Here is an 11,392-nt window from a genome sequence, read left to right on the forward strand (position 1 = left end):
TTCTTTTGTTCTCATGCATCCCTTCCCCCCTCCTCTGCCAGTATTTAGGGCTCAAGAAATGCTTATATTCATAATGCCACCTTCTTGCCCCTTGGAATAAAGGCTAAAACTCTTATCCCATTGAAGTTCCTGGCAACTAGGGAGAGACTGCCAAACACACCTTGTAGAAGAGGGAACCAGACAGGCTGACACGGAAATCTGGAAAGAGAATCTGCCAGACCTACAGGGGCAGGTAGGAGCCAGCAGTGGAATGCATTCCCAGCCACAGAGAAGTCCAGAAGGGTCTAGAAGCCTTTATGGATCTCTACTCACCAACTGCCAGCTCTTCTCCTGAAGCCACTGGGATCCCCTTCTGTAAATGGTTCCAAACACCCCTCCCAACTCTGACAGTCTAGAACCTGGACAGGTGTCGAGAAGAAGGTTCCATCCATTGAACCAGTGAAGATAGAAACTTGATCCTTAGTCCCCTCAGTCCCATTCAGGGAGAATGTGAAACCAACTCAGTGACTCACACCTGGCTTTGCTCGGAAGTTCCTCAGGCGCCACATTAAACTTTGCCAGAGTCTCACATTTATATTTGTTGCAGTGGATATTGGGCCAACTGAACTGGCCACGTCAGCAACCCCACTACATGACTGGTCCCATCATCATTGTTTCACAGAAATGGGATTCATTATGTTCTGGCCACAGCTCAAAAGCCTGTTCTATTTTAACAATAGTAAGAGTGCCAAACATCCATCTCCTCAAGAGAACACGATGGTGTGCTTGGCCAATGAGGCCCAGATTTATCTACATTAGAATCACAGAACATTAGGGCGTGGAGAGGCAGACCTTAGAGATCATTTTATCCAACCCCCTAATTATACAGATGAGGAACAGGAGGCCTATAGGAGGAACGTGACTTGCCCACGGACACACAGCTGATCAGAGACAGAGTCCTGAGAAGAATCCAGATGGCCTTAAAGAAAACACTTGTTGGGACCAGCAGGTGGCGTGGTGGTTAAGGTGCCGGACACTCCCGCATGGCCGACCATGGTTCGAGTCCTGAATCTGGTGGCTTGCTTTCTCACTTCCTCTCTCTCTCACTCTCACCCTCTGTCTCTGTCTGGTCAAATTAAAAAAAAAAATCAATGAATGAACAAATAAAATAAAATAAATAGTTATTTAAAAAGAAAGAAAGAAAGAAAGCGCTTGCTGCTCACAACCACAAAGTAATTATAAGGAGACAATCAAATGCTGTAAGGGACATGGGTCTACAGGTCCTACTGTCACCATAGAACACAACATGTCTGGGTGCTAGCCACACAATCGTGTGGCTGATGTCCATACTGTCATATATTAAAACCAGATTTACCCTCCATCATAATATACTTCCTAAGACTATGGCCTTCATCGTCCTTCTTACCCTCTCTAGCCCTGCTAGGAGGTTAGGATAGACAGGGGCTCTTTGGGTTAAAAGGGCAAGAAAGAAGGAGAAGGAGAAGGAGAAGAAGAAAGAAAGAAGAAAGAAAAGAAAGGAAGGAAGGAAGGAAGGAAGGAAGGAAGGAAGGAAGGAAGGAAGGAAGGAAGAAAGGAAGAAAGGAAGAAAGGAAGAAAGGAAGAAAGGAAGAAAGGAAGAAAGGAAGAAAGGAAGAAAGGAAGAAAGGAAGAAAGGAAGAAAGGAAGAAAGGAAGAAAGGAAGAAAGGAAGAAAGGAAGAAAGGAAGAAAGGAAGAAAGGAAGAAAGGAAGAAAGGAAGAAAGGAAGAAAGGAAGAAAGGAAGAAAGGAAGAAAGGAAGAAAGGAAGAAAGGAAGAAAGGAAGAAAGGAAGAAAGGAAGAAAGGAAGAAAGGAAGAAAGGAAGAAAGGAAGAAAGGAAGAAAGGAAGAAAGGAAGAAAGGAAGAAAGGAAGAAAGGAAGAAAGGAAGAAAGGAAGAAAGGAAGAAAGGAAGAAAGGAAGAAAGGAAGAAAGGAAGAAAGGAAGAAAGGAAGAAAGGAAGAAAGGAAGAAAGGAAGAAAGGAAGAAAGGAAGAAAGGAAGAAAGGAAGAAAGGAAGAAAGGAAGAAAGGAAGAAAGGAAGAAAGGAAGAAAGGAAGAAAGGAAGAAAGGAAGAAAGGAAGAAAGGAAGAAAGGAAGAAAGGAAGAAAGGAAGAAAGGAAGAAAGGAAGAAAGGAAGAAAGGAAGAAAGGAAGAAAGGAAGAAAGGAAGAAAGGAAGAAAGGAAGAAAGGAAGAAAGGAAGAAAGGAAGAAAGGAAGAAAGGAAGAAAGGAAGAAAGGAAGAAAGGAAGAAAGGAAGAAAGGAAGAAAGGAAGAAAGGAAGAAAGGAAGAAAGGAAGAAAGGAAGAAAGGAAGAAAGGAAGAAAGGAAGAAAGGAAGAAAGGAAGAAAGGAAGAAAGGAAGAAAGGAAGAAAGGAAGAAAGGAAGAAAGGAAGAAAGGAAGAAAGGAAGAAAGGAAGAAAGGAAGAAAGGAAGAAAGGAAGAAAGGAAGAAAGGAAGAAAGGAAGAAAGGAAGAAAGGAAGAAAGGAAGAAAGGAAGAAAGGAAGAAAGGAAGAAAGGAAGAAAGAAAGAAAGAAAGAAAGAAAGAAAGAAAGAAAGAAAGAAAGAAAGAAAAAGGCTGGTTCTATGGTGCAGGGGTAATGTACTGAGAAGCCAGGTGCCATGTGGTTAACAACAGTCTGAATTACCGGCCTGAAACACGCTGAGCACGTGCACAAGTGCCCCAGATCAGAAGGGCTAGAGGACTGGAGGAAGGGGGTTGAGGGACGGCTAGATCCTGTGAAGGATGCTCAGCTCGCTCTCTCACTCTTGAATACATGCACACATGCTCTTCCGTAAATAAAGGAGAGGAAGTAAGAAAGGAAAAAAGAAAGAAAAATCCCTGAAACTTGGTAAGTCCAAGGAAAATCCAAATAGAACTGCATCAGGCAGCCCATGAGCCCAGTCCAGAGCCGTGGCCAGTTAGGCCTTAGGTCAGCCTCCCAGGGCAGCAGCATCACGGTACCATAGTCCCTGAGACCTCCTTGCTTTCTCCCCCAGCAATGGCAGTCATAGCTGCTGCTGACCAAGCTGATCCTATGTGCCAGACCCTGGGCTGGGTATTTTACATGCATCACACAAGTGATCTTTACAACAACTGTAGAAAGTGGGCATTATCGTCATCGTCATTTTAATAGAAGAGAGACTGCGGGCCAGGGAGGTGAAGGCCTTTGCCTCACAGCCTGAGGCTGAGTCAGACTGGGTACTGATTTCCAAGCCGAGCTCTTCCCTTTGGCTGGGAGGGCAGGGCCTCTCCAGAGTTCGGGGGGTTTCTTTATCTTTCAAAGTGCATGGCAAGGGCTTGGCACATTTTAAGGGCTCAGAGAGATCAGCAAATGTAGTAGAAAATGAAGAGAAGAGGGAGGTAGATAGCACTGGAAGATTAACAGTGTTAACTTTGAGGGGACATCAGCCCCTGGCAGAGGAAGTACGCTCTCTGTCTAAATACCGCCCCCGAGGGCAGACGGTGGCACAATGCTCTGCAAGGCTGACCCAAGTGGGGGAGTTCCAGGTGTGCATCCAGAGGCCTCCATGAATATGCATCATCATTTTACTTCTTAAGACTATCATTTCTATTATCCTTCTTACCCTGTCTAGCCCTGCAAAGAAGTTAGAACCTCTTTGTTGGCGGTGCTGTCTCTCCATCTCTGTCTGTCTCTCATTCATGGAGGAAATAAATCAACTTAAAAAAAATTTTGTCACAGGGCACGTGTACTCAATAGAGAGAGACAGAGAGAAAGACAGGGAGAAAGCACCTTCCAATGAGGTGTCGTTAACGTGGAAGTCACTTCTCCATTTCTCCATCCTGTCAGGATCTTGGGGACGCGCGTGCGCGTGCGCGCGCGCACACACACACACACACACACACACACGGCATGCTTTTCAAGCTGCCTGGATCTGGATTCAAACTACACCATCAGCTATCTGAGATCTAGCTCTCTTAAACACTAAGCCATGGAGCTGTCCCAAAAGGTAAATTTATAAAAAATTAAAAATTAGTGGGTTCACTCATTTATTTACTGTGTACCAGCACCCACTGGTTTGCCAGACACAGTTCTAGGCACTAACACATGGTGATTAAAAACCTCATGGTTAGGGACCAGCAGATGGCACAATGGTTACGTCACTGGACTCCCACATAGTTGGCCGCAGTTTGAGTCTTGGACATGGTAGCTTAAAATTCACACTGAGTGCATGTGCATGTATGCCCAAAATCTCAAGAAGAGAAGAAGGGATTGGGCATGGCCATTCCCTCCAGGCACATTCACCCTATAGCAAAAACCTCTCTAAAACAAAACAAAACAAAACCTCATGGTTTACTATGTAGCAGGGAAGTCACACAGTAGTCCAAAATCAAGCAAAAATTCGTGGTAGGAAACCATAGTATAAGAAGGACTGCATTTATAAGATTAATAATAACAAACAAAATGATGTACCCAACAAGAAATGGGTAGGACCTTGTGAAGGACATTTGAATACACTTCAAAGGGCAAATGGAAGACCTGTATAGGCAGAAAATCATTCCTATCAACCCTCCATAAGTAAATTTATCATTTAAAGTAATTCCAATAAATATACAAATAAGTTTATTTTCCAATACTATGAGCTAATTCTAAAATTCATAAGACAAAAAAAAGACAAGACTAGCCAAGAATACTCTGAGAAAGGAGAGCCGGAGAGGTCTAGCCTTGCCAAACACTGAGACTATTATGATTTCTCAACAGTTAAGGCACTAGCACATGACTAGGTGTGGATTCGATGGGGGAGTTAGTGCACAGAAATAAAGCATCCTACGCCAGGGGAAGAAAGAGGACTATTCGATTATTGGTGTTGGAACGATTGGATAACTCTCTAGGGGAAAAATAAAAGTTGGAATTAAATCTCATATCAAATGCCAGGATAAATTCCAAAAGGATCAATGTTTTAAATGTAAAAATAAATCAAAAAATAAATTCCTTTATAAGTAAGGAGTAGATATGGGCCTTCCATTACTCAAAATCCAGAATCCATAAAGAAGAGACTGATAAACTCTATTCAAAACTTCTGTGTGGGAATACCCCTATAGGCAAAGATCAAATGACAAATGACAAGCACGTTCAATTCTTATCACAGACAGGGATTAGGTCTCCCTAATTTAAAAAGCTCCTAGAGGGGGCAGCAGGTGGTGTGGTGGTTAAGGCATTGAACTCCCACATGGCTGACTGTCACTGGAGTCTGGGACTTCGTAGCTTGAAAATCATGCTGGGCGCATGTGTGTGAATGCCTACAATCCCAGGAGGAGGATGTAGAGAGAAGGGATTGCAGCATGGATATCCCCCTGCAAGGCGATGGCTCACTTTCTCTCTCACTGTCTCTTTCTCTCTCTTCCTCTCCTCCCCCCACCCCTTGCAGCAGGCGCATGATCCCTATGGCAAATGGATAAAAAAAAAAATTTAATAAAACTTTTTCTCTTGAAAAATGAGCAAAGGTAAGAACAGTGGGTCATAGAAAAGGAAATACAGGGAACCAGGCGTTAGCATAATGGCTATGTCGCTGGATTTCCACGTAGTCGACCGTGGTTCGCGTCCCGGGCCCGGTGGCTTAGAACTCACGCCGGGTGTGTGTGCATGCGTGCACAAGATCCCAAGAGGAGAATGGAGGAGAAGGGATTGCGGCGTGACCATCCTCCCTGGGGGGTGATTTCTCGCTTTCTGTCTCTATGTCTCTCTCTCTCTGTCTGGCAAGCGCACGCGCCCTATAGTGAAAACCTCTCAAAAAAAAAAATAAAAAAGAAAAGAAAAGAAAGAAAGAAAGAAAGAAAAGGAAGTACATATAAAAAAATGCTTAACCTCTCTTATGACAAAGGAAAAGCAATATAAACTAAAACTAAAACTGATCCCATCCCTGCAGCCTAGTGGCTAAGAAAGATGGATCCCATATGACTGACCTCTGTTCGAATCCTAGCCCAGGTGGCTTGAAAAACACACTGGACACATGTACATGCGTGCCCCAAATTCCAACAGTTTGGAGAAATGGAGAAGGGAATGCAGCATGACCATGCCCTACCAGGGGTAGGGGGGGAGTGCTTTCTTCCTCTCTCTCTCTCCCACACTCTCTCTCTCTCACTACCAAGCACACGCAGCTACTGGCAAAAAAAAAAAAAAAGGTAAAACTGCCATCTACTTTTTGCCTATAAAACTAGAAATAGTTCAAAAGTTTGGTCTTCCCTCCTGTTGGTACTGCAGCCATACACATAGCAGTACAACTCCTATGGAGAACAACTCAACATCTTTTCAAACAAGTCAATTTAACATACAGATATATTTGGCATGGTGTAAAAATGACATGTACTAGCTTAATCAGAAAAGAAAAAAAAAGTAGAAAAGCACCCAACTTCTTCGATAAGGACTGGCTACAAAATGTATAGAACAATCATGATAAAACTCTGCAACTAGGGTCCAGGAGGTGGCATGGTGGTTAAAGTGCTGGATTTCTACCTGGCCGACAGCAGTTTGAGTCCTGAACCCAGCAGCTTGAAAATCACAACAAATAAATAGATAAATAAATAAATAAATAAATGTAAAAAATAAGTAAATAAAAAAAAAATCCTGCAGTTTTAATAAAAAGGCTGGAAGTTATGGATGAAATGATCTCTAAAATACATTGTTTATAAAGCAAAGTGCAAAAAGAGTTTATGTAGTAAGCCCCCTTTTGTGTATAAGATTGGGGATTTAGAATGATGTATTCTGCCTTCTGTGCAAAAAGAAACACTGGGGGAAAAATTAGTGACAGTGGTTATCTGTGGTGGAAGTTGAAAAAACTAGGTGGATGGGGAACAGGTAGAGGGAGAGCCTATTACAGGCATTTTAGTGAATTCAGTGATTTATTTTAACCATGGAAATGTACTTTCTATTAAAAAATAAAATGTTAAAGTGCAAATAAGTACAAATTTTGCTATGTGCCAGAATGAAAAGACCCACAGGACGCTGAGAGCATAGAACGGAGATTCTGAACTTTCTCCCTGAAGAAGTTGCACTTGAGCTTGGATCCTCAGCCACAGGAGTAACTATTGGGCTATCGGAAAAGTTATACTGCATTTTTTTTCTGGTTTTCTTTCTTTTTTTTTTAATAATTACTTATTTCTACTTAGTCATTAATTTATTTTAATTTGACCAGAGGCAGACACAGAGAGAGAGAGAGAGAAGGAAAGTGAGAAAGCAAGCCACCCAGTGCAGGCCTCGAACCATGGTTGGCCATGTGGGAGTGCCCAGCGCCTTAATCATCATGCCACCTGCTGGCCTCCCATTTTTTTCTGTTTTTCTATGCAGCAAAGTGTTGTGCCTTTTCAGACAACCTAATAATTAGGCAAAGATGGTGGGAAGATGTCCCAGGTCTATGGGCAGTCAGGCCAGTTGCACCCTGAGGGGACTAAATGTATGCTACTTTGTGGCTGAGAGACGACACCACAGGTCACACCCCCACCCCCACTGCCCGACCTGACCCGGGCCTGGGGCTAACTCCATGGAGACTATTGTCTGGCCCTTCCTCCTAGCAGTCTTGGAGTCCTGAGACACAAGGTCAGTGAAAATGGTCACCTCCCTTCACACCCGTGTACACACACACACACACACACACACACACACACCTCTCCTTCCTCCAGATCCAGAGAAAAGTAAGACCGAGTGCTAGCCGTCTCTGTGTCCGTCTCAGGACACAGGCCTACGTGTGCCCCCGTGGAGCCTGCCTCCACTTCCTGAAGCCCAGGCACTCCTAGAACCTTATTCAGAGAAAGAGGAAGGGAAGAAGGGAACAAGAAGCTCCTCCATCCATCACATGGTCACCTGGTACAGGGTCTTGCTGGGGCTGGAGTGGGCGGACTTGGAGAGGATGAGCAAGCAGCCTTTGCAGCCAGCAGCACAGCAGAGGAGCTGAACTGGAGCTGCAATTATCCCCTTTTATCTGTAGGGAGATTCCAGGACCCAGTGGATGCCTGAAACCTTGGATAGCGGCAGCCTCTATTACAGTGTGCTTTTCCTATACATCCTGCCATAATGAAGTTTAGTTTATAAATGATCATTTAGCTAATAATAAAGGAGACCAAGGATAACAATCTACCATATTAAGTTATGTGGATATGGTCTCTCTCTGTCTCTCAAAACATCTTACCGTACCATCTCCCCGAATTTCAGACTGCAGTTGACTGAAACCGTGAGTAAGGAAGGTACTGCAGCGGAGGCTGCTCAGCCCTGCCGCACCTCCTGATCCTTCCTGCCCCTGCTGCCTGTGCAGCTGTGGTCTGACCGTGGGCTTACTCCCAGGACCCAGTGGCAGACCTGAACCGACACTCCAAAGTACTGACGAGAAAACTCCCGGTGGGCCACAGCAAAAACCCACCAGTTTTCTAGTCAGAGCTCAGTCCTGTCTTTCAGAAGCACTTGGCTATGTATCTGAGGGGTTCCTGTTCCAGGGCCCCCCTGCTGTGGAGCTCAGGCCTCCAGGCCCAAGCCTTCACTTGGACCCTGGACCAATCTCCTGGGTCTTCAGACAATAGAGGAAAGCAGTATCCATGAAGGGAGGGGGTCCTGGAAGATAGGGAAACCAGTAAATCACAGATTCTACTCCCTGCCCCCCAAACAGGCCGCTCTTCTCCTTGACGGCTGTATGCACATGCAGAACAAGGCCTCCCAGCCACCCTCCACTCACCTCTCAGGGTGAGGAGACAGGATGACTTGGACTCAAAGATCTCTAAGCTAGAAGGACATTGAGTCCACCTGGCAGACCCCAAGATGATACCGCAACTGCCTAACTGGCTCTCGCCTTCACCACAGTGGCAGCGGTCCCAGCTCACAGCTGGGTCTGGCCCTTGTCCCAAGGAGAGATCCCAGCCCTTTGGGCAGGGGTAGTGGAGAAGGCTGCCAATGGGAAGCCACTGCTAAAGCTCCAAGGAGACTGTAAGGACCCCAGGGAAAAGTCCAAAGTCCATTTGGCTAGAGAGCCATTCCTTGAGGCCTGGAAGCTGAAAATGTGGAGGTGAGTTGTACAGAAGGAAGAGCTTATTTGGAACAAGTTCACCCTTCTTCACCCATCAATGGGAGCTCACTACTCCTATTCACACAGGCCAAGGCGCGAAAGCCAAGGTCCAAATGGGCTGCTTTGCCCTGACATGTCTAGGAAGTTAGCTCACCCTTCATAGCATTGCCTAATGGCCAAAGGCCAGTCCCTCTTCTCTGATGCTCCAAATAGCTGAAGATATGACAACCAGAGCCATAGGCACAGAAAGACAGGTGGAGGAGCCAGAGTGCTGGACTAGGAAGCAGAAGGCAGCGATCCAAGCCCCTGCTGCTGGGCTCCCAGCTCCTGAGACAATCGCCTTCTCTCCCTGAGCCCTGCCATCCCCACGGGGGGTGAGGAGAGTGGGAATAAGCTGCAAGTGCTGGGTATGTGTGGGGATGAAGGAAAAGAGGGAAGACGTTCTGCATTACATCCCTCCAAGCCCAAGGCTGAGCTGATAGTTAATAGCCCTGTTAAAGGAGAGATGGGCCCCAGGCAGCATGGCAAATGTAGCCCGAGGACACCCTATCACATCACCCCACTGGCTCAGACTTACAGCCATATGCAGGGCTAGCACAAACCCCTTACAGACTCAGAGCCACCAAAGTGGTTAGTGAGGCTCGGACAACTAACCGACTGCTAGGCTATGAAGGCCAGATTTTTCTCTCCCACTTCCTCAAGAAGGCCCAGTTTTTCAATCCCCAACTCCCTCCTTTCCTGCTTTTGCAGGTGCCTGGAAGAAGGGAGATGCACCCCTGCAGCAGGAAACCATGGTAACAAGCTGGTGCATCCAAAACCACTCCAGGGACCTGATCTCCAGGTACTTCTGGCCACTGGAAGATGTAGCTTCCTCCAAGCTCTGTCTCAGGCTCTGGTCTGCCCATGGAGTCTGGGCGCGTGAGGAGTCATAGGCAGAGACCATGCCTGTAGACGAGGTTCTCCAGCTCCCACCATAGAAGCTCTCTGGAACCTTTCAAAGCTGGTGCCACAGAGGAAGTCAGGTAGGATTCGACTGGGAACACAGTCCTGGCCAGCATGGTACCCAGGAAGACCTGGGAGTTCCCTCCCCTGTCCGTTAAAAGACCCCAGTGCTCTGGGAGGTTGACTTTCCACCCAGGTCTGCTTGCCCTGCCTGGGAAATCTAGTATAGGGACTTGCAAAACAGAACAGGCAGGAGTTAGTTATGTCAATTAAGTATTCTCCTAGTTGCTTGTTTTTAGATCATCAGTGACTTAGAAGAGAACCAAACAAACTCTGCAAAATTAAAACTAGGAGCTGTTCAGCAGTTACATACCAATGGGTCAGAAATGAAACATATGGAAAACTCTAATTCACAGAATCCTGGTCTACACACAGAAACAGAATGGAGGCATACAGGAGGGACATATCTGTACTTCCACACATTAAGGGTTACGTGTGCGGCAGCCCCGAACACACCCCGGCTCCACCACACCCTTGCCCCGTGCTTCCAGAGTAACCATGGCCAGCCTAGAGAGGTAGGCCTGTGCCCTGGCAGGTAGCATCAGGTCCCCAGGCTTCTGTTTGCCACACACTTGAGCTAAAACTTTCCACATAAAAAGCTCCTTTATGTGGGCCTGCCAGAGCCAGATGGGGAAAGAATGAGCTTCAGCAGCCTGGATAGGGTGTGATCAGCAGCATCCCTAGGGCTTCAGAATCTCCTATGAGAGCCAGATCCCAGGCCAGAGCAGGCAGGACCTCACACTGGAGCCAGGACAAGGCCTTCCCTTCCAGAAGGCAGGCAGCTGTCGGGCCAGGCAGGCGAGACAGGCCAAAGTAGGACTTTAGAATTTGTCCATGACACCTTTTTCTCAAAAGGTATACTTGTCTTGTGTCACACTCCAGCAGGCCAGATTTGGGGGGCTGACGCTGAGAGGTCTGACATCGACACCCAGCATCTACTTAGAGCCTCGTGGCTGCCAGGTGCTTCCTAGATGGTCTCCAATTTAAATCTCATAACCATGAAGAGCATAAATGGTCATCTTCATTTTCTAGACAAGGAAACTAAGGCCCAGGAAGTGGCAGTGGAAGAATGTAAGGCCTAGCCACCGGACTCAGAGGCTTGAGATCCTTCTACAAACTGGCAGGGCAAGGGCTTAAGCCTGGAGTGGGCCCAAGAGTGGGCTCTCCCTAACCCCCTCCCATACCCACCTGTGCCACCCTGACACTGCCCCAGAACACGGCTCCCAGGGTCAGGTAGTGTCCGTTCTTACATGGCCAAAGGGGTCCAGGTGGTTGTTGGTCAGCTTCAGCTTCTGGAAAGAGACCAGCTGCCGCATCCAGTGGGCTCCAGTGGCAGGGGGGGCCGGGGGCACAAAGAGCCTTCCTGG

General features: G+C 46.6%; 1 protein-coding gene across 1 annotated transcript in view; it reads right to left on the reverse strand.

Annotated features, from left to right (window-relative positions):
* TBX4 (T-box transcription factor 4) overlaps positions 1–11,392 on the reverse strand; it is a 28,893-nt gene that overhangs the window by 14,362 nt on the left and 3,139 nt on the right. Inside the window, exon 4 of the mRNA XM_027767353.1 lies at positions 11,276–11,388. Coding sequence (XP_027623154.1) covers positions 11,276–11,388 — 113 coding nt within the window. The remainder of the gene's footprint in view (positions 1–11,275; positions 11,389–11,392) is intronic.

This window comes from Tupaia chinensis, unplaced genomic scaffold (assembly GCF_000334495.1).
Source record: "Tupaia chinensis unplaced genomic scaffold, TupChi_1.0 Scaffold144174_1, whole genome shotgun sequence".
Lineage (NCBI taxonomy): Eukaryota > Metazoa > Chordata > Mammalia > Scandentia > Tupaiidae > Tupaia > Tupaia belangeri.